Source organism: Prionailurus bengalensis, chromosome E2 (genome assembly GCF_016509475.1).
Source record: "Prionailurus bengalensis isolate Pbe53 chromosome E2, Fcat_Pben_1.1_paternal_pri, whole genome shotgun sequence".
Lineage (NCBI taxonomy): Eukaryota > Metazoa > Chordata > Mammalia > Carnivora > Felidae > Prionailurus > Prionailurus bengalensis.
In genome coordinates this window covers 2,830,639-2,854,169 of record NC_057352.1, presented here as the reverse complement: position 1 = coordinate 2,854,169, position 23,531 = coordinate 2,830,639, and the positions used below count along the sequence as shown (strand labels likewise).

General features: G+C 40.8%; 1 protein-coding gene and 1 long non-coding RNA gene across 2 annotated transcripts in view; one reads left to right on the top strand and one right to left on the bottom strand.

Moving 5' to 3' along the window:
* NLRP4 (NLR family pyrin domain containing 4) overlaps positions 1–19,214 on the top strand; it is a 30,440-nt gene extending 11,226 nt beyond the window's left edge. Inside the window, 6 exon segments of the mRNA XM_043598227.1 lie at positions 473–640; positions 5,442–5,609; positions 8,619–8,789; positions 14,264–14,434; positions 15,590–15,760; positions 18,799–19,214. Of these exon segments, the coding sequence (XP_043454162.1) occupies positions 473–640; positions 5,442–5,609; positions 8,619–8,789; positions 14,264–14,434; positions 15,590–15,760; positions 18,799–18,892 (943 nt within the window). The 3' untranslated portion in view covers positions 18,893–19,214.
* Positions 16,859–18,908, bottom strand: LOC122493703. Its single transcript, XR_006300021.1, has 2 exons — positions 18,796–18,908; positions 16,859–17,335 (listed from the first exon to the last, which is right to left on the bottom strand). It is a non-coding gene; the product is annotated as an uncharacterized LOC122493703 (long non-coding RNA).
* Positions 19,215–23,531: the final 4,317 nt, after the last annotated feature.

The following is a 23,531-nucleotide window of genomic DNA, read 5'->3' as shown; positions in this document are numbered from 1 at the left end:
TCAATGTACATCCAAGGTAGAAAACTATTGGCTTAAAAGAAACCCCTCCCCTCCAAACATCAGTAATACCTGTGTTGAAACATTACACGAGGGAAAAATAAACATTGTGCTAACCCATTTAAATTTGGGAGTTTTTAACATGGATGGTATTTCATCAGGGTGTCTCATTCTTGGTGGTGGAGCACTGTCCTGTACACCGTAGGATGTTTAGTAGCATCCCTGACTTCTACTCACTAGCTGCTAGCAGCACACATTCACATACCTCAGCAAAACAGAGATGTCTCCAGACATTGGGCCATTTTGCCCTCACAGGGGCTGGTTGGCAGATTGAGAACCACTAAGCTACACGACTCAGTTGTGAAATTAGAGATCTGAGAGCTAATTAGAGGCCATAGTTCAAAGACAGGTGCTCAGGCTGTGTTCTCAGGTTTTGTTGGATGAAACGTCCCCAAAATTTTCTTTACTTTTGCAGGATGAATAATGTTACCTTCGCTGGTCACAGTTGGCTTTTCTTTGAGGTGCTCACTCATAGTCCAGATTTGAAATACCTGAGCCTCAATGGTACAACACTCTCGCGCAATGATGTGAAGTTGCTCTGTAATGCCCTGAACAATCCAATGTGCAATGTAGAAGAACTACTGTAAGTTTTTATGCTCCCCAGGATCACTGATGTGATCCCAGAGGGGATTATATACTTTTTTTTACCTGTATACTTTCATCCCCTTTTCTATTATTCATACACAAACATAATCTCCTGTGCATTTGAGGATAGAATATGGAGGTTAGAATATGGTACAACCACTTTGCAAAACATTTGCCTGTATTTGGCTTTCATAGGTTCTCGCATTCTGTATAACTAAAATTCCACTTCTAGGTGTACATTCAACAGAGTTTATGTATAAGTTTGCTGAAAAAGAGTTACTAAAAAACATACATGGCAAGTATCCATAATACCTGAAAAATGGAAATATGTACTAACAGTAAGTTAAATAAGAGAATTCTCATTCCCTGAGAATGAATCTACAACTATAAGCAACAGTTTGGATGAATCTCAAGCCAAACTTGAGAGTAGATTATATGATTTTATATAAAGTTAAAAGATGGGCAAGACATGGTATTAGAGGTTAGGATAGTGACAGGAGGTGATAGATATGCTGTTTCTTGACCTGGATACTAGTAACACAAGTGTGTTCAGTTTGTGACCATTCATTGGCCAACACTTAGCACTTATGTACTTTTCTGTGTGTATATGACACTTCAAGAATTGTTTTCAATCAAGTAATGATTCCAATACTTAACCTCTATTGACCTTCTGTAGTACCCACAATTTTTAGTGTGTTTCTATTTATTTTTTTTCAATATATGAAGTTTATTGTCAAATTGGTTTCCATACAACACCCAGTGCTCATCCCAAAAGGTGCCCTCCTCAATACCCATCACCCACCCTCCCCTCCCTCCCACCCCCCATCAACCCTCAGTTTGTTCTCAGTTTTTAAGAGTCTCTTATGCTTTGGCTCTCTTCCACTCTAACCTCTTTTTTTTTTCCTTCCTCTCCCTCATGGGTTTCTGTTAAGTTTCTCAGGATCCACATAAGAGTGAAACCATATGGTATCTGTCTTTCTCTGTATGGCTTATTTCACTTAGCATAACACTCTCCAGTTCCATCCATGTTGCTACAAATAGTACCCACATTTTCAAATGCTTTCTCTAGTTGCCCATCAACCAAATACACAAAGACCCAAACCCATTTGTTAATAACAGCTTTATCAAGATACAATCCACATAACCATAAAACTCAACCCTTCCATATTAAGAATATACCAAGTGGTCTTAGTCTATACTGACAAGAGTATGTAACCATCACAACGATCTGATTTTAGAACCTTGAAAACAAACTCCATACCTATTAGCACTCACTCCCCATTGCCTTGTTGCCCTGGCAACCACTAACTTTTCAGTCTCAATGAATTTGCCTATTCTGGACTTCTCATTTAAATTAAATCATACAATATGTGGTCTTCTGTGAGAGGCTTCCTTTACTTAGTAAAATGTTGTCAAGTTCATCTAAATCATGTTCTGTACCAGTATTTCTTTCCCTTTTATGGCTGAATGATATCCCATTGTGTGGATATACTACATTTTGTTTACCCTTCTGTTGATGTGTGTTTAGGTTATTGACACCTTTTGGCTGTTGTGAATAGTGTTGCTATGAATATTAGTGTTTAAACACCTGTTTTCAATTTCTTGGGTATATAATTAGGAGTGGAAATGAGTCATAATTTCATGTTAACATTTTGGGGCAACCACCACAGTGTTTTCTACAGTGGCTGGACAATTTTACATTCCTACCAGAAATGTATGAGGGTTCTAATTTCTCCATATCCTTACCAATACTTAGTTTCCATTATTTTTATTGTAGCCATCCAGCAGGTTTGATGTGGCATCTTATTCTGGTTTTGGTTTGAATTTTCTGAATGACTAATGATATTAAATCTTTTCATGTGATTGTTGGCAATTGTATGTCTTGGGAGACATGTCTATTCAAGTACTTTGCACATTTTTAATTGGTTTATTGCTCTTTTTATGTGATGAGTTGTAATACAAGTTATGTGCAAGATACATAATTCACAAATTTTTTCTCCCATTCTATGAATTGTCTTTTCAATTTTTTATAATCAGTGTTATATTAGTTTCATATGTACAATATAATGATTCAAAAATTCTATCCATTTCTCAGTGCTTCAGATAAATGTACTCTTAATTTATCTTTTCTCTAATTTCATTTATCTTTTCACTTGAATTTTAAAACTACGTTTATTTATTTTGAAAGAGAGAGCATGCCAGCACAAGCAAGGGAAGAGCAGAGAGAAGGGGAGAGAGAATCCCAAGAAGGCTCTGCACTGGCAGCTCAGAGCCCATTGAGGGGTTTGATCCCACCAACCATGAGATCATGACCTGAGCTGAGATCAAGAGTCAGATGCTTAACCAACTGAGCCACCCAGGCACCCCTCTTTTCACTTTTTTAATGGTGTCCTTTGAAACACAATTTTTAAAAAAATTTTTTAGTTTTTCTATATGTCTTTATATTTAATTGAAGTATATATAGTTCACATATTTAATTTCAGGTGAACATAATGATTCAACAATTACATACATTACAAAATGCTCACCATGACAAGTATAGTTACCCTCTGTCACACTACAAGGCTACAACGATATTATTGACTATATTCCCTATGCTGTACTTACATTTCCATGACTTTATTTTATAACTGGAAGTTTATACCTCTTAAGACCCTTTATCTATTTTGTTCATCCCTCCATCCCCACTTCCCCTCTGGCAACCAGTCTGTTCTCTGTATTTAGGTCTGGTGTTGGTGGTGGTGGTGGTGGTATCTTTTTCTTTGTCCATTTGTTTCTTAAGTTCCACATATTAGTGAAATCATATGGTATTTGTCTTTCTCTGACTTATTTCACATAGTACTATACCCTCCAGGTCCGTCCATGTTGTTGCAAATGGCAAGATTTCTTTTTTATGGCCAAGTAATATTCCATTGTGTGTGTGTGTGTGTGTGTGTGTGTGTGTGTGTGTATACCACTCTTGTTTATCCATTCATCTATGTATGGATAATTGGGTTGCTTCCATATCTTGGCTGTTATAAATAATGTTTTAGGGGTGCTGCATATCTTTTAAATTAGTGTTTTTGTTTCTAATTTGAATACCTAGTAGTGAAATTACTGGGTGGTATGGAAATTCTATTTTTAATATTTTGAGGAAACTCCAAACTGTTTTCCATAGTGGCTGCACCAGTTTACATTCCCACTAATAGTGGATAAATGTTCCCTTTTCTCCACAGCCTCACCAACACTTATTTTTTGTTGTTTTGATACTAGCCATTCTGACAGGTATGGGGTGGTATCTCATTGTGGTTTTGATTTGTATTTCTCTGATGATGAGTGATGTTGAGCATCTTTTCATGTGTCTATTGGCCATCTGGATGTCTTCTTTGGAGAAGTGTTTCTTTGGTGTTGAGTTGTGAGTTTTTTACAGATTTTGGATATTATATCCCATAAGGGGTTGTCATTTGCAAATATCTCCCATTCAGTAGGTCGCCTTGTCATTTTGTTGGTTTTCTTGCTATGCAAAAGCTTTTTGGTTTGATGTAGTCTCAATAGTTTAATTTTGCTTTTGTTTCTCTTGCCTGGGAAGACCTATCTAGAAAAGTGTCATTAAGGCCAATGTCAAAGAGATTACTGCCTATGTTTTCTTCTAGGAGTTTTATGGTTTCACATCAGGCATTTAATTCATTTTGGTTTTGTGTATGCTATTAATGCTGGAAAAACTGGACCACTTTCTGTTTGTTGAAGAGACTGTATTATCCCCATTATGTATTCTTGCCTCCTCTGTCATAGACTAATTGACTATATAAGTGTTGGTTTACTTCTGGGCTTTTTATTCTGTTCCATTTTTTTAATGTTGAAAGGTAGTTTTCTTCTGCCTCTTGTGCTTTTGGTGTCCTATCTAAGAAACCATTGCCCAAACCAAGGCGATGAAAATTTACTGCCATGTTTTCTTCTAAGAGTTTCAACTCTTACATTTAATTCTATGATCCATTTTGAGTTATTGTTTGTAGGTAGTGTACAGTAAGTCAACCCCCCTTTTTTTTAATCCTTGAAAATAATACCCTAATGCTAGAAACAACTTTTTTAAACCAAGCTTTGACACAGAATCATCTTAGAAAAATTTTAGGAGCTACAGACTTGGTAACTTGCCAATTACATTTTCATTTCTTAACAACGAATTATTTACATCTTTATTCTATCACCTCTGGACCTAGTTTATACCTTTTCTGTGGCAGCCAGAGGGAGAGTGGCTGAGGTAATAGAAAACCATAATTACTGGCAGCCTCCACCTACTCAAGCTACCAATTGATGAGTGCTATAGAATTCCAGTTGAAGGCATCTTCAACAGAATGTCCTCTGAAGAGGTGTTGCTCTAGCAGAGACCTGAAAGATGAAGATCAAACTAAAGACCAGGCAAAGAGCATTCCAACAAGGTGCACAAGTGCAAAAACCCTAAGTGGGTCAGAATATTTGGGGGGACATGTGGAGAGCAGCAAACATGAATGACTACCTTGAGTAGCTCCTAATGTGGGTAAGGCAACTGAAAATGGCCAACATGGCTGGACACAAGGATATAGGAATAGGATGGGGCCTCATAGATCATGTGATGTGTTTGTAGCAGTTCCCTAGGTCGTACATGGATAATAAGCCTGTGTCTCTAGTGACTCCTCAAGTCCCAAGAGTTACCAGGATCAAGAATGGGGTCCATGAGGTGCCAAAGCAGAGCAAATATGTTCTTCCTGACTTGTACAGGATTAACAAGGGGAATGGATCAGAGAAAGAAACCAAGAAAATGTGACCTCTTCTTTTTCCTACAGGCTGGCAAATTGTCACCTTTCAGCAGATGATTGTGAAGCCTTTACCTGCGTCCTAAACAGCAGCAAGAAGCTGAAGCTTCTTAATGTATCCTACAACTACCTGGACCAAGGGGTGCCCCTGCTGTGTGAGGCCTTGCAGCGCCCTGACTGTGGTCTAGAGGGCTTGATGTAAGTGCACATTGGGAGGGTCCACTGTGGAGAACCATGGCAGTGGTTAGTTTGAACTTGGGCCAGTTGTCTAAAATCCTACCCAGTGATGGAGGCACCACTGCAGAAATTTGAAAGCCTAAGCTGAGGATTCAGGAGAACTTGAGCTCTACCCCTGGATTTACCACTTAACCCTTGTCATCTTGAGCCAAGTTACCTAACTTCTCTTGGGTTCAAATTGCTCCTCTGTAAACAGGAGGAGGGAAAAAAATGCTGTCCTAGAAGTATTATGAAAGTTGAGGTTATGCAGAGCACATACAGAGCATACACAATATTAGACTGGGTGAAAGTAACTACAACACTCGGATACTTCCTTACTCCCTACTGTTTACCTGTTACTAGTATGTACAGTGAGCTCTCACCTATGGTCCTTGCTAAGGGCCACAGCGGAGCAAGATGACCTTGGGGGCATTGGCTTCATTGAATAAAGTTCCACATCTGTCTTCAGTTTATGATAATACTGGTAAGAAAGAGGAGGTGGGAAAATACATATGCATTTGGGTCTGTTTTTTATATGCAAATATCCTTAGTGATATGATACAGACTGTGGGGAACAGAACTGGAAGGTGGGAGAGAAACGTTTCTCTGTTTACACTTCTGGGTTTGTAAAAATGTGACCTATGTGAGAATAAGAGTACTCTGAGAATAAATCAAGCCAGTTAGAGGCCATCACTTCTAGTCAAAATGGAAAAACAGGGACTGGATTTAATCTCCCCCTGAAAACAACCAAAGATAACCAAATAAGTGAAACAACATTTTCTAGACATCAGGCAATGAAGGACATGGATTCCTGAGAGACAGGAGACAAACAGGGGGAGTCTTATAATTGTCCCAGCTGACTATGCAGAAAGTTTCCAGGATACTGTTCAGGAAGAGAGAACTCACATGGAGCATGGCAGACTACAGGGTTTGGGGAGATGTTGGCTGAGAGTCTAGGAAGTTTGTGGGAGGTCACAGGACAGCACACCAAAGCATCTAGAAAATGTCAAAGTCCTGGGGCGCCTGGGTGGCGCAGTCAGTTAGGCATCCGACTTCCGCCAGGTCACGATCTCGCGGTCCGTGAGTTCGAGGTCCGTGTCAGGCTCTGGGCTGATGGCTCAGAGACTGGAGCCTGTTTCCGATTCTGTGTCTCCCTCTCTCTCTGCCCCTCCCCCGTTCATGCTCTGTCTCTCTCTGTCCCAAAAATAAATAAACGTTGAAAAAAAAATTAAAAAAAAAAAAGAAAGAAAATGTCAAAGTCCGAAAGACACTCCCTCAAGCACGCAGCAGGGTTCTGCCTCACATAAACATGAGAGAAAACTACCTTTACCTTTCTCAGGGAAGGGCCACCCTGAGAGGATGTGAGGGTGCTGGACCTGGTCCTCACACAGACTAGGGCATAGTTCTCATTCACAAGGCATCAGGTAGAGTGTTCAGAATAGTCTCCCCTTGGGAGGGGGATATGATTACCTGTAAACTAAACCCTAGTCTTGTTGAAAATGCTTAGAAAATTGTTCTCAGGTAGTTTCACAATTTCCCAGAACATAGCTAAAGAATCAAGACTGGAAAAAGTAAAGTAAAACTCTCTTTATTCTTAAGCAACATGAGCGTTGGTGTAGAAAATCCAGGGGAATCTAGAAAGGAAGAATACACATTATACGATAAAACTCAAAAATGCAAACTAATCTATAGAGACACAAAGCAGATCAGTGACTGCCTAAGTGTGGGGCAGATGGGTCACGAGGAGGGACAGATGACACAGGGGCATGAGGAAAGTTTTGGAGTTGATGGATATGTTCCATCATCCAATGGCGATGGGTGTACCTAAACTATACACCTTAAATATATAATACTGTAAAAATACACTAGGCTGTATTTGAATTATGCCTCAATAAAAGAAATCAGGATGAAATATAAGTAGAAAAATTTGGGAAGAAGACCACATGGAAATGATTGCTTATATTGAAATAAATATACGGATATAAAAAACTTAGAAGTAGTTGATACAACATTAATATTTAGTGAGATCTTACAAACAAGCTACATATTTTTCCTGAATTTGTTGGATTTAAAATGAGTTGTTTTACTTATAGGGTTAAGTATCTAAAGTACAAGTATATTCAGCATCAGCATATTAACTTGCATTTTTTGTGACTCCTGGTAAATAAAGAACATGACAACTTCTCTAAGTAGAAAATTTTTAGTTGTCAATGTTTGCCAGGGTTGAAATAAGACACTTAAACATAGCAAAATATTTAAATCCTATGAAATGTTAGAGTAATCTTCATTAAAGAATATTTTTACCATAGTAACTTAATATTGTACAGCCACTAAATTGTGAAAGTTTAAAACTAAAATTCACTTTTTAATTGAAAAAAATGATATTCATAAGTTGAAAACCTGGATTTTTTACATAAAATTTTGTTCATGTTTAAAGGTTAGCAACTAAAATTTAAATATAAAAGTGCCAGAAAATTTAAGTCTATTGGCTATGTGTGGTTCAGTCGACACGAGTTTGCAACCCCTGCTTTACTTTGCAGTACCTTACAATATTTCCCAGGTTAACATGCATCTTGTTGAAAGCCATGAACTTAGGATTTTAAAGAGTAAAGAATTGAAAAAGAAAGAGGATTTTATACATAAGGTAATTCAATGCACTTCCTCAGTCCATGAGAGAACAGTGTCATAAGGTAAATGCCTTGTCCAAGGACAATATCAGATGTAGAGTTAAAACCAACATTTTCTACATTCTTCTCGAGTATTCATTGTGCCATAGTTTTCCCTCAGCATTACTTTATCAGTTTTATTTTCTAATTCGTGTATCATGTGAGGAAGAAAACTCAAAGAGAGGTATTTTCAGATAAGCCACAGGTTCATTGCTTCATTAAGGACTGTATATGGAAAATTACAGGACTCCTACTTTTAACGTGGAGTTAAAGTTCTGTGAGGTGTCAGTCCTTCCCTCCTTTTCTCCCATGTTTGTCTCCACAGATTAGGTTACTGTTACCTCACTGAACACTCCTGGAAATACCTCTACAACGTTCTTCTGTATAACAAAAGCTTGACCCATCTAGACCTCAGCGCCAACGTCCTGAAATATGAAAACTTGAAACTTCTCTGTGAGGCCTTGAAGCAGCCAGGCTGCCACCTGTGGTCACTGTGGTAGGTGTTCTTGAGGAACGCTTGGATTGCTCAGAATCTATCTGGAAGTGAGGAGAGCCATAGGGTCTGTTCCTCAGAATGTAAAGTTTAGAAATGACCTGACTCAGACTCTTGTGGAAATGTTGAGGTGAGCAAAACTTACCTCCTCCTTGTGTCACAGATTTAGGGTGTTGTAGCTAGTCATTCAGCAGGGTAGACATATAGGCTGAGGGAAATAACCTAATTATGACTGGGGGCTGAGGGATGGTCTTGGGTTGGATGCTTGACATGAGTTCCACCAGATGAACAGGGGTCTTGGGGTGGAAATCTCAGGTAGGTAGATCTAACATGGCAATGGGAGGCCTGATAACAGGAGTGGGACACACATGGATAACACAAGGAACACCTGAGGAAGGAATCAGGGCAGTAAATTTAATAGTAAAGGAAATAATGAAAAGATTTAATTTGATGTTATAAAATGGAGAAATATTTGGGTAACCTTGTAGTGGTGGAGTTACCAAGAGGGACAGCATTACCTCATCAAGTGTCTCTTTCCCTGAGAAATCAAGAGATGTGGATTAGACACAATTCTTTTTACGTAATACATCAAGATATCTCAGTTCAGAATTTTGTATTCCTTGTTCAGTTGGTTAATGGGAGAAAGGAGTCCTGTAACACCCAATGTTTATCACAACACCTGCCTTCCTAAATACCCATAGCCCATGTAGCCCATCCCCTACCACCTTCCTCCATCAACCCTCAGTATGTTCTCTATTAAGAGTCTCTTATGGTTTGTTCCCCTCTCTTCTCTTCTGCCTGCCTTCCATATGTTCATCTGTTTTCTTAAATTCCACATGTGAGTGAAATCACATGTTATTTGTCATTCTCGGCCTGCCTTATCTCACTTAGCATAATACCTTCTAACTCCATCCAAGTCATTGCAAATGACAAGATTTCATGCAAATGACAAGATTTTTGATGCCTAAGCAATATTCCTGTGTGTGTGTGTGTGTGTGTGTGTGTGTGTGTGTGTGTGTTCTTTATCCATTCATCACTTGATGGATACTTGGACTCTATCCACAGTTTGTTGACAATGCTGCCATAAACCTTAGGGTGCATATACCCCTTCAAATCAGACCTACATATAAAATAACTGCATTTACTATGTTTCAAGAAAAAGAAAAAGGGGGGAACCTGGGTGACTCAGTCCATTAAGCATCCGACTCTTGATTTCAGCTCAGGTCATGATCTCACAGTTTGTGAGAGCAAGCCTTGCATCATGCTATGTGCCAACAGCAAGGAGCCTGCTTGGGATTCTCTCTCTCCTTTGCCCCCACTCACATGGGCTCTCTCTCTCAAAATAAACAACTTTTTTAAAAGTTGCAATATCTTAGAGGGGGGAAAGCCATAAACATCTAGAAATCGTAAATACCAAAAGCTTAAGACATTCAATAGGTTAGACATAATTGAAGAGAATCAGTAAAACAGAAGCCAGGTCATAATTAAGACGGTGTGAAGAGGAGAAAAAGATGTAAAATAGGAGAGACTGGGGGCCTGAAGAACAAGATGTTCTAGCCCAAGTAATGGGAATCCCAGACAGACAACCTATTTTATGAAGTAATGGCTCACAGTTTTCCCAATGGAAAAGAAATTGATGAAAGGTTCTGATCTACAGATCCAATCATCCACATCAGCCTCTAGTAGGATACATACTGGAGAATCTGCAGAACACCAAATATGCGGGTAGTATCTTAAAACCTCAATGCTTGGGGCTGGGGGAAGCCATCATATCTAAAGGAAGACAAAGAGTGGATGAAGACTAACCATGGAAAAAGGCAGTGCAGGGGGATCTTTGCCATGCTGGGGAGAAATTGTCAACCTTACGTTTTATAACAAACAAAAATCATTAGGAAAGAGAACAAAAACCTAAGTGCCATTCAAGGCAATTGTAAAGAACATCCCTCAAAGAGAAGGTAAAATATTCCAGATAGAAAAAGTTGTGAATCTGTAGATCAATCCAAGCAAAATATGGACTAACAAAAGAGATACAATTGTTAAATCCTAAAGGAGAACAATTTAAATGTATAACAGCAGTAATATAAAATGTAAGTTGATGTCCTAAAGTCCACAAAGAGGGTAAAGGTGTTGATTAACTTAGTATGTTGATGGGTTAAATGTGGACACAGAAATTTCTATAGAACATTAGAAAAAAAACAAAGTATTGCTGACACCCAAATAAGCAGAGAAGATGGAATGATAAAAAATACCTAATCAAAAGACTAAAATGTAAGACGTAGATCTAAAATATAAGTAAGTATAAAAAATTAAGTATTTTGGCCACAAGAAAGGTTGTCATACAGGATTTTTATTTTAAAAAGTTTTTTTTTAATGTCTATTTTTGAGAGAGAGAGAGAGTGACAGAGCACTAGTGGGAGAGGCACAGGGAGAGAGGGAGCCACAGAATCTGAAGCAGGCTCCAGGCTCTGAGCTGTCAGCACAGAGCCCAACCCAGGGCTCAAACTCACAAGAACTCACAAACTGTGGGATCATGACCTGAGCTGAAGTCAGACACTTAACCGACTGAGCCACCCAGGTACCCTTGTCATACTGGATTTAAAAAAAAAAAAGTGATGTTTTTAAGTGACCTATTAAAATATAAGGAAGCTGTGATGGCACGTTACACTGAAAATGCCACTAAATGTTCACTTTAAGATGATTTTCTGTTATGGAAATTTCATCTCAAGTTTAATGAGAAAAATTTGGAAGACGGAAAAGACAAACAATATGCCATGAACATGTTGAAGCTGTATCCAACAGACAAAACAGAATTTGAAAAAGAAAGCATCAATCCATTATTTGCATCCTGCTGTTTTTTTTAAACTAATGTCCTATTCCATTGAACTCAAATTCTTAGGAGGTGAATGTAATTACTTCACATTCATCATCCATAAAACAAAGAAGAGATCAGAGTAGAAATTAGGATACACCCTGAATAAAAAACACATCCCTGGTGGCTACCATATTGAACAGCACTGCTCTGTATCAAGAATGGGAAAAGACATTACTACAGATGATACAGATAACAGATTATTATGAGCAACTGTATACAATAAACTTGAAAATTTAAATTTTTTCAAAAATCAGTAAAAATACTAAGGATGGCCAAACTTAGAAAAATGAAAATTTTTTAATGTTATTTTGAGAGAGAAAGTGCATGCATGAAAGTGAGGGAGGGGCAGAGAGTGAGCAAGGAAGGGAGAGAGAATCCCAAGCAGGCACTGTGCCATTAATGCAGAGCCCTAAGCAGGGCTCAATCTCAATGAACTGTGAGATCTTGACCTGAGCTGAAATCAAGAGTCTAATGCTTAACCAACTAAGCCACTCAGGCTCCCCGAAAAATGAATAGTTTTAAACCACTGAAGAAATTAAATCAGGCTTGAAAGTTTTCATCAATGGCTGCAGCCAGATATTCAAGGGGGAAATAATTCCAGTCTTTACACAAATTCTTTAAAGACTGGAAAAAGAAGAAATACTTCCTACTATTTTTTCAAGGCTAGAATAATGTCAAACTCATAAGAAAGTATACACCAATGTCATTCATGAAATGCAAAAGCACTAAAAGGTATGTGAGCAAACAGATTCCAGAAATGTATTAAAAGAATAAATATAGGGGCGCCTGGGTGGCTCAGTCGGTTGAGCGTCTGACTTCAGCTCAGGTCATGATCTCGCGGTTCATGGGTTCGAGCCCCACGTTGGGCTCTGTGCTGACAGCTCAGAGCCTGGAGCCTGCTTCGGATTCTGTGCCCCCCCTCTCTCTGCTCCTCCTCTGCTCACATGCTCTCTCTCAAAAAAATTTTTTTTAATTAAAAAAATAAAAGAATATAAGGACTAAGTTTGGGTTTATCCAGAGAAGGTAGTTAAACATTAAAAAGATCAGTGTAACTTACCATACTAACTGATTAAAAATAAAATAACTATCCTCTAAACTACAGAAAAAGCTTTTAGTTAAAACAATATCCACTTATTATAACTCTTGGAAAATTAATAATTGGGGCTTTCCTTGAATTGATAAAACATTCAAGAAATCTGAAGCAAACATCCGCTTAGCGATGAAGACACAAAGTCTTTCTCTTTAATATCAAGAAAAAGGTAAGAAGGCTGGCTATAATCACTTCTAATCTACGTTGTCCTATAAATGTCAGCAAAAGCAATAAGGTAAAAAATATAAAACTGTAAATCCTTAAAAATGTTAGAAGGGAAAAGACACCTGATTCCTTTTTCTTTAATGTTTATTTTTGAATGAGAGAGACAGAGTGCAAGTGGGGGAGGGGCAGAGAGAGAGGGACATACAGAATCTGAAGCAGGCTCCAGGCTCTGAGCTGTCAGCACAGAGCCCGAGGTGGGGTTCAAACCCACAAACTGCAAGATTGTGACCTAAGCTGAAGTTGGACATTTAACCAACTGAGCTATCCAGGTGCCCCCAAGCCCCTAATTCTATGCAGACAGAATATTATAGATCTTTTAAAAATCTGTAACTAAATAATCAGAATTGAGTCTAACAAGCTTCTTTTAAATAATCTACCAAAAAAAGATTTCTTATAGGCCAACAAGAAGCAATACACCAATGGAATTAAATAGAAGTACCATTTACAGTAGCATCAAAAAGGAATCATCTGGGAATTAAGCCAATATAGTATGTGTGAAACCTTTGCAGTGAATATCATGAAATGCTAGTGTAATTCAGGAAATGTGAGATAGAGTCCATGTTCAAGGATTGAAATATTCACTATCCAAAGTCAATTCTACACAGAATGATTTTTAGTTTTAATGAAATCCCAAAGTGCAATACTTGTGGTGGTGGTGGTGGTGAACTTGAAAAGCCGATTTCCAAATGTATGTGGAATTTGCAAGGGGCCAAAGATACCTCAAAAACACCTAATGAATAAGAAGTGGGAAGGTCTTGCTCTAAAGATAAGGTGTTATAGGGGCGCCTGGGTGGCTCAGTTGGTTAAGTGTCCAACTTCCACTCAGGTCATGATCTCACAGCTCGTGAGTTTGACCCCCACATCAGGCTCTGTGCTCACAGCTCAGAGCCTGGAGCCTGCTTCGGATTCTGTGTCGCCTTCTCTCTCTGCCCCTGCCCCGCTTGTGCTTTGTGTGTGTGTCTCTCTCTCAAAAATAAACATTAAACCTTTAAAAAGATAACTTGTTATAAGGTCTTAGAAATTAAAAGCCTAGCAGAATCCAGAGGTATGAACAACCAGTATAGGGAGCCCCAAAAGACCCATCCACGTGTGTTCAGATATTGCCTGAGGACAAGTACATCATGGGAGCAGTGGGGGGCGGGGGGACAGGGAGTGGACACCGCCTTAGCAGAGCTGCTGCATTATGCCCTTTGTGCATGGATGAACATGTAATGCTTTGGTATCTTTTTTCTGATCTCAAGTGTGGATGCAGTAACCCTTAAGAGTGACATCAGCACTGTTCTCTTGCAGTTTGGTGAAATGTTCCATCACCGCTGATGGCTGTCGAGACCTTGCCTCAGTCCTCACTAGCAATCAGAACTTGAGAAGTCTACAAATCAGCTACAATGACATAGAAGATGCTGGTGTGAAGCTGCTGTGTCAAGGTCTAGCACATCCCAGCTGTCACTTAGAGATTCTTGGGTGGGTGACCCCAATGTCAAGGCTGGGTCTCGGTGGGTGGAAGGTGGAGGAAAGTGGAAACCAGACTGGGACACAGAGTCATGAGCTGTCCTGGAGTAATGACTCCTAACTTAGAGACATAAAGTAAGAAGCACTGGTGATGGCTCAGGGGTCCAAGGTTCCCTGGGGACTGGCTTGTGTAGGTGGTCCTCTCAATCATTTTGACAGTGTGCTAGGGCTGCCATAACACAGCCCCATGGACTGGGCCACTTCACAGAGATGTGTCACCTCATGGATCTGGAGACCATAAGTCCAAGATCCAGGATTGGGCAGGGCTGGTTTCTCCTAAGGTCTTTCGACAGTGTGCTAGGGCTGCCATAACACAGCCCCATGGACTGGGCCACTTCACAGAGATGTGTCACCTCATGGATCTGGAGACCAGAAGTCCAAGATCCAGGATTGGGCAGGGCTGGTTTCTCCTAAGGTCTTTCGACAGTGTGCTAGGGCTGCCATAACACAGCCCAATGGACTGGGCCACTTCACAGAGATGTGTCACCTCATGGATCTGGAGACCAGAAGTCCAAGATCCAGGATTGGGCAGGGCTGGTTTCTCCTAAGGTCTTTCTCCCTGGCTTGTAGACAGCTGTCTTCTCCCTGTGTGTGGTCCTAATTTTGTCATCTTATAAGGACACTAGGCATAGTGGATTAGGAGTAATTAATAACTTGATTTTGACCTCTTGGCCTCTGTGGAGACTCTGTCTCCAACTGTAGCCACATTTGGGGGTTCTGAGGGTTGGGACTTCAACATGAGTTTTTGGAGGGACACAATCAGCATCTCGGGTTCTAGACAGCAAGAAATGCACAACGTGGTGGCTCAGAACTCCCATAACCTTGCTTCCATTTGGTCCTACGAGCCAAGACCATGCAGGAGGCCAGCCTCTTTCAGGGGTAGGGAAACAGGTCCCTCCATGACTGGAAGGAGCTGCCAAGACACAAACCCTGTACAGGCATGGGATCAAAGAGGAACACACAGTGTGGCCCTCTATGATCTCCCCCCAGTCAGGGACCAGATGTCACATACTGTACTCAGAGGCTAGGGGTGACCTTGGCTAAATGTGACACCCCCATCCCACTCACTTGGATGAACCACTTCTCACCCTGTATGCTTGGTTGCAGGCTGGCTACATGCAAGTTAACAAGTGCCTGCTGTGAGGACCTATCTAGTGCCCTCACCAGCAGTAAAACCCTGCAGAGTCTGAACCTGCAAGGAAACGCCCTGGACCACACTGGAGTGGCGGTGCTATGTGAAGCCCTGAGACACCCAGCGTGCACCCTGCAGATTCTAGGGTGAGCTGGGGTTTGCTCTCCTGGTGAGGACACGCCCGGGTGAGGGGGGATTTACTGGAACCCGAGGTGTGGTGCTGCCACAGTCAAAATGCAAATGGTGCTCCTTGCCTTGGGATTGTGGGAGTGAAAGATACGTCAACTCAGCACAGTACCTGGTGGGTGGTAATACCATATGAACAGGGGCACTTGCTACTGTTCCAGTACAATTATAAAGTACAGCTTACTATATTAAAGCTTATCTACCAGGCGCCTGAGTGTCTCAGTTGAGCGTCCAACTTCGGCTCAGGTCATGATTTTGTGGGTCACGGGTTCAAGCCCCACATCAGGCTCTGTGCTGACAGCTCAGAGCCTGGAGCCTGCCTTGGATTCTGTGTCTCCCTCTCTCTCTGCCCCTCCCCTGCTCACACACACTCTCTCAAAAATAAACAAACATTTAAAAAAATTAAAGCTTATATAAAAATTTTACATTTATAATTATTGATATATAAGACTTACATTTATACTAATATAGACCCTAGGGTCTACATAATTTATAAATGTATATTTAAGTCATTAAATTATAACTAAAATCTAATGTAAAATACATATAATTTGTATATTTATGTAGACATAAACATATTTATAGCTATAAAATTAAAGTATAAAGTAGACTTCTACATGTTATATGTTATAGACTTACATTAAAATTTAAGTAGGTATTTATTTCATGTATTAGATTTCATAGTTATAATTTATATGTATAATTATACATGTGTATAATTATGTATTTTCATTTTTTAATGTATATTTGTTTTTGAGAGAGAGAAAAACAGTGTGAGCAGGGGAGTGGCAGAGAGAGAGGGAGACACAGAATCTGAAGCAGGCTTCAGGCTCTGAACTGTCACCACAGAGGCTGACACGGGGCTCAAACCCACAAACCATGAGATCATGACCTGAGCTAAAGTCGGATGCTTAACTGACTGAGCCACCCAGGCACCCACACATTTACAATTATAGATTTAAATGTTTAAATTATACACATGTAATATATATTATTCATATAATTATATAATTATATTTATAAAACTATAATTATACATATAATACAAAATGTATGTATTAGGTTATTTTATCAAAGATTGTTCTATTAGGTGACAATATAATGAACCTTAAGCGTCGCTTTCTCATTTATTTCTCCTACTCTCTTCAAATGTATCTGAAATCCAGGGCAGTTGTAGGTATTTACATGGCCACTCATTTCTAGAAAGGACTAGGAGATGTTGGGTTAAAACTGGTATAACTCCAACACTAAGACCATTACTGTCTTTTCCACCTTGTGAAGCTATGAGTCCATTTCCTCAAAGTCCTATGTCTAGAAACTTCAGGTGCCTGCCATCTAGAAAGTTCATCCCCATCTTACCTTTTGTGAGAGGTTCCGAAGGTGGTGCTTGAGGCAGTGGGAAGACTTGGATTTTCCACAGTTTTTCCAAATCATATTATGCCAGTTTTTCCGTGCTGAGTCTTGTAGCCCCAGGCAAGGCATTTCTCCCGATTGTCTGTTCTCTGCCAAACGAGGGAAATGATTGCACACAGGTACTGTGAAAATACAGATGTAATAAAAATGCTGGAAACACGTAAGTGAGTTTCCATATCCCGTGCACACTCCCCAACCGTGGACAGTCCCACAGATCTGTGTGTCAAGACGAACAGATGCCTGAAAGAATGTCCTTCACTCCAACAGGGAGGTGAAGGTGCTCCGGGCGGTTGCCAACAGATACCAGCAGACACCAGAGATATTTGTACCCACAGAAGAACACACACACACAGTCATCCTTAACCCTCCCATTTAGTTCAGAGCCACAATGGACTGCCTCGTGTTAAGTGCAAGGGCTCCAGGGCCACGGTACTGGCATCTGTATCCTGACTCTACCACTCCATGGCTGTGTGACCTTGAGCCAATTTGCTTTGCCTGCTTGTCTTCATCACAAATCGGGTCAATAATGCTATCTCCCACGGTTGAGAAATTTTATTTTTTTTTTTAATTTTTTTTAACGTTTATTTTTGAGACAGAGAGAGACAGAGCATGAAGGGGGAGGGTCAGAGAGAGGGAGACACAGAATCTGAAACAGGCTCCAGGCTCTAAGCAGTCAGCACAGAGCCCGACACGGGGCTTGGACCCACAGACTGTGAGATCATGACCTGAGCCGAAGTCGGCCACTCAACCGACTGAGCCACCCAGGCGCCCCTGAGAAATGTTAATGAAAGCTGCACCTAAAGCCCTCAGCAGAAGGCTAGGACCAGGCACTCAGATAACAGAAGCTATTACTGTTTTATCTTTTTAACAATAAAAGTAGTTGGTCTTGCTCCTTAGCTTCCTGAATTCCCATCTTCAAACCCCAATGTATAGGTGGAGTCAGGGCCTTCTATCAGATAGGACATCTATTCTGTCCAGGGATGTGCTGGAGACCGCTGCCACCAGATGGTGATAACCCTGTGTGGACAGTTCTTCCTACTCTTGTGTTTAGCGACATCAAGTTGGCAGCTTTAAATTGGCCATGATAGGAGAACCTGGGTGGCTCAGTAGGTTAGGCGTCTGACTTCGGCTCAGGTCGTGATCTCATGGTTCATGAGTTCGAGCCCCGCATTGGGTTCTGTGCTGATGGCTCAGAGCCTGGAGCCTACTTCACATTCTGTGTTTCCCTCTCTCTGCTCCTCCCCCACTCACCCTCTGTCTCTCAAAAATAAATATTAAAAAATTGGAAAAAAAATTGGTATTGGCCATGGTAGGAGAATTTACACCTCAGAAATGTGCAGTGCTATAAATCAGGGCTTTTCTCCCCCCCCCCAACCCCTCCAGGCCCCCGCCCCCTGCCAAGAGCCAGGTGTTAAACATTTATCAGTGCACCACTGCCTGACAGGTATGTCTGTCCCATGGGGGTGGGGAGGGAGGCATCACCAGGTTCTCCTAGGCTTGACCAGGGAAGAAATGCTAGAGAAGAGCTGCAGAGAAGAAACAAAAGAGGTAGCAATTCAACAAAGCCCTTTTTATATCTTACCAGGCTGCAAAAAACTGAATTTGATGAGGAAACCCAGAGACTTCTGACAGTTGCAGAAGAAGAAAATCCCTCCTTGACAGTTATAGGTGACTGGTGACTCCTCCTGACCCAAGTGACCTGCAAAGAAACGTTATTGGAGCCCTTACTCATGCCTACTCTGTCCCCAGGAATTACAGTTCCAGACACAGATGTAAACCCTGATCTTTCTGCATGACCTCCCCCTCCCCCCACTTTGGATACTTCATATAATGTGTGTGTATATGGTTTTTATTTGCTTTGTGGCCTTGGGCAAGCCCTGAAAGGCTGTCAAGGTCAAGTTCTTATCCTGTCTCGCAGGGACATTTTAGACACTCAATAAAATCTTAGATCTTAAAACAGTTTGTCAAATCTCCAAAAAGATTGTGTTCCCAGTGCATGCCCAGAGCAAGCATGTGGGTTGTAGAAATTGTGGTCTTTTCCCTACATGGCTTGGACAGGTGCTGCCCATACTGTGAGCATTGGACCTGAGGTATAACCTGGTCCCCCTTTTCTGCTTGTGCTGCTGGTGTACCAACTCAGGCTCTTTCTCTTCTCTTGCCTCATGATGGGATTTGAAAAGTACTATTTTATTAAATGTTTCAGGGAGAGAGCATGCACTCAGGAACGAGCAGGGGAGGGGCAGAAAGAGGGGGAAAGAGAGAATCTCAAGCAGGCTCTGTGCTGTCAACACAGAGCCTGACATGGAGCTCGAACCCATGAACCAGTCATGACCTGAGCTGAAATGAAGAGTTCGATGTTTAACAGACTGTACCCCCCAGGCACCCAGAAAAATGCTATAAGTCATCCATAGCCTTCCACCTACATGTACAGCTAAAAGTGAAGATCCTTTTGACCACCAACCCGTCTCATTCCCTTCTTCCGACACCCCACAGGCAATCTGGCAGGAAACTAAGTTCCATACCCTTTCTATACTTCCATATATGTAAATGCATCCATTAACAAAATAGCCTTGATTTTTTAAATTACATGAAGAGCCCACGCCAAATGCATTGTTTTTTCATTGTTAGCCTATCCATATTGATAGGTGTGTGTAAACTAACGTGGATAGACTGAAAACAGATCACTCGTGATATATATGTATACACAGAAATGTGTGTATAGTTCAACACGGATAGATTAACACTGTATAAACACAATGGAGTGCATATATACAATGCCTTCTGTGTCAGGTTAAAAAAGGCGTATGCATGTATACGTATGTACACACATGCCAAAAGGTTGAGATATAGATTTGTAAACCATAGGTCTCTATATATCTAAAAGTGGTTTCTTTAGCTGGATAGAATTGCCTTGTATATATGTATGTCATTTGAATGATCTATTGATAGAAACCACCTAAAATCCTAATATTTGACATCATATGTATCACTACAACCTACAACCTTATAAATCTCTCGTACAGGAATATTTAAGGCAGCCACCCAGAGATGTACATGTAGTGCGTATGGTTATAAGACACCAATAGAAGGATGATAATTATAACAAGGGAGGTGGGTAGATTGTGCATGAAGAAATGAGCTCAATCCCAGCACGGTAAGGCATTTTACACAGTAGATAATGTGTGAAACCAATATAACAAATATAAGCAACATAAGCTACTGGTCTCATGGGATGTGTAGGGGTTCAGGGAGGAATAAGCCACCAGATGAGCTAAGCATGTATCTGTCTTCACCAGTAGATGCTCCAATGGGTATTTCTCCATTGATGGGAAGGTTCTGCTGATTCCAAGAATGCTGGCTTTAAAAACCCAGCTTCAGTGGTCAGATGCTGAATCTGTCACTGTGTCAATCAAGTAACTACGTTCCTTGTTCCCTTGCCTTCCACCTTTCTGAGTGCATCCATTCTTGGGACACAGGGCTTCCATATCACAGTTCAGGAGAGCCTAAAGTTTAAATTGAGTTTTGTGGCATGGGGCTAGGTTGTTAAGTTATCGCTATTGAGACTATTAAATGATTAAAAAAAAGAAAAAGAGGGGCGCCTGGGTGGCGCAGTCGGTTAAGCATCCGACTTCAGCCAGGTCACGATCTCGCGGTCCATGAGTTCAAGCCCCGCGTCAGGCTCTGGGCTGATGGCTCAGAGCCTGGAGCCTCTTTCCGATTCTGTGTCTCCCTCTCTCTCTGCCCCTCCCCCGTTCATGCTCTGTCTCTCTCTGTCCCAAAAATAAATAAAAACGTTGAAAAAAAAGAAAAAAAAGAAAAAGAAATGGCCCAGGACAAGTATTTAACCAGGTACAGGAAAAGAGTTCACATCTGCGAGTAAATTTCAACAGTCAGGCAAAAAGAATTCTTTGTGATTTGGTCTCTTGAGTCATGCTTGTTCAGTGGAATAAATTGACAAAGTCGAAGCAAAACATTAACGAGTACAGAAACACCAGAGAAGACACCACAAGTCAGCCTCTGCAAAGTTGTAAAGTCACTCCATCAACCAAAGCTGCAAGCCCAGCAGGGTCCCCCCAAAAATACTGAAGTCATTCTCTTCTGCCTCCTTCCAAGTTTTGGGTCATCTCTCTGTCCTTGCTCATCTCATTTCCCTGCATGACTCATTGCATCTCCCATCCTTCCCCAAACTCTACTCCCGTCCTCCTCTTCCTGCTGCACCTTATGGCTTTCAAGACTTTCTTCTTTTCCCCTCCTCCAACTGAGGACCTCCAACCCTCCAACTGAAGAGAGGGGGTGGTAAGTGGAAGGAAAGCTTAAGGATACAAATATTTCACTTCTGGACTCCCCTGCCATCCGCTTAGGAGTTAGATTTTGCAAAGTCAGCAACTCAACTGTTGACAAAGGAATGAACACAATGTGGTCCATACCCATAGTGAAATAGGATTCCTAAAGAGCAAGGAAGTTCTGACACCTACTGCAACATGGATGAACCTTGAGGGCATTATGCTAAGTGAGGTAAGTCAGCCAACAAAAAGAAATACTGTATGATCCCAGTTTTTCGAGGTTCCTCGGGTGGTCAAATTCATAGAGACAAAGAATAGTGGTTGCCAGGGGCTGAGGGAGGGAGAAATGGGGAATTAGTGTTTAATGGGGACAGAGTTTCAGTTTGGGGACATAAAGTTCCAGGGATGGATGGTGGTGATGGTTACACAACAGTGTGAAGCTACTTAATGTCAATGAACTGTTCACTTTAAAATGGCTAAGCAGTGAATTTTTGTTATGTCCATCTTACCATACAATAAAAATCACAAGAGAAAGAGACTGAGAAAGTCACTTCATCTCTCATCTGTGGAGAAGAGGGAAGGCATCCTGCCAGGGTTTCTGCAACAGAGGTGATAAAAAAATTAAAAAAATAAAAAACTGAGCCATGAAGCATCTAGTTAGCAAGAGAGGATCTTGAGATGAGAGGATTGAAGGAGATTATTAACCTAAGAGCATCATTTACAGGTGCTTATCACAACTGACCATTTCACACATCATTCTGTGTAATTTTTGCAAAACCTGAGATTGATGCTATCAGACCCAAGTTGTAATGAGAAAATTGGCTTAAAGGGTATAAAATCATTAGCTGAGAAGCAGTGGTTTTATCATCAAAAGCCTCTGTGAATGTTTCCATTCCATAGAACCTGTTTGTCTTGCCAGATTCAACGCAGGGGATCCTTTTCTCAACCACATACCCTCCATTACATCACAAAAGGGATTCTCTCTGCTTCTTCTAGACAACTCTACACTACCCCTGCCTACCCCTCCCCCCTGGCTGTACCATAATCCTGGCCATGTCTACCCACACTTTTAAGATGGCCAAGTATCAGGTGTAAAAAAGGAGAGGGAGCCGGTAGGTGGTCTTCCACATAATCACGGACTTGAAGTTAGAGTACAATTGGTCACAAGCTAATCAGTCTTTGTTGGGTGGTGGGGTTCCTAACCTGCAGTGAGTCTGGAGAAGTAGCTCAGCAGTCACCTCATCCAAATCCATTCAGTCCCATCCCATTCCCCTTCTGGGGATGGGGGTAGACCTATTGTTGATTTCCCTAGAAAGCCACCTTGGCGTTACGTGGCTTTGAAATAAAACGACATTGTTAGAAGACCCAAAGGTGAAGAACCTTTGCTGTAATTGAAATAATTCCATGGCACATCCAGAAATTCTAGAATAAATTCCTAAAATATTATGAAAATATTGATAGAAAATTTGTAGATCTAATGTTCACAGAAGAATATGCCCATGTTTTGTTTTCAAAGACACAATGAAGAAATTTTGGGATCCTCTTGGATTTGGGGTTAACAGTTTGTCAGATTATCAGAAATAACACAATGCTATTTTAACCTACAGTAACTAAAGACATGGAGACTAAGGCGTATCTAAACCTTTGATTTTAAAAATCTCTCTTCCTTGACAAGATTTTCTTAGTTCATAAACCTCCCCCCACCCACTATCCCAGCTTTTATCTATGATGAATGACCAAAATGCACAAGAAAGAGAAGGAAGGATTTATTTCAAGGACTCTGGGTTTCACTTATATTTAATGGTGAGGGAACATGATGGATAGAAGGATCATGGACTTACTCCAAGACCCCACTGGGTCTCATAAGGCATGTTGGCTCTTAAAATAGAAGACTCGGATTCTAAGTTCCATTATTTGACTTACTATTTCTGTAATTTGTTGTAGAACATTTATTTACCCTCAGAATCTTTGTTTTCAAAATCAGTCAGGTAGGGACGTCCCTACCTACAGGGCTCTGATGTGGATTTAGACACAC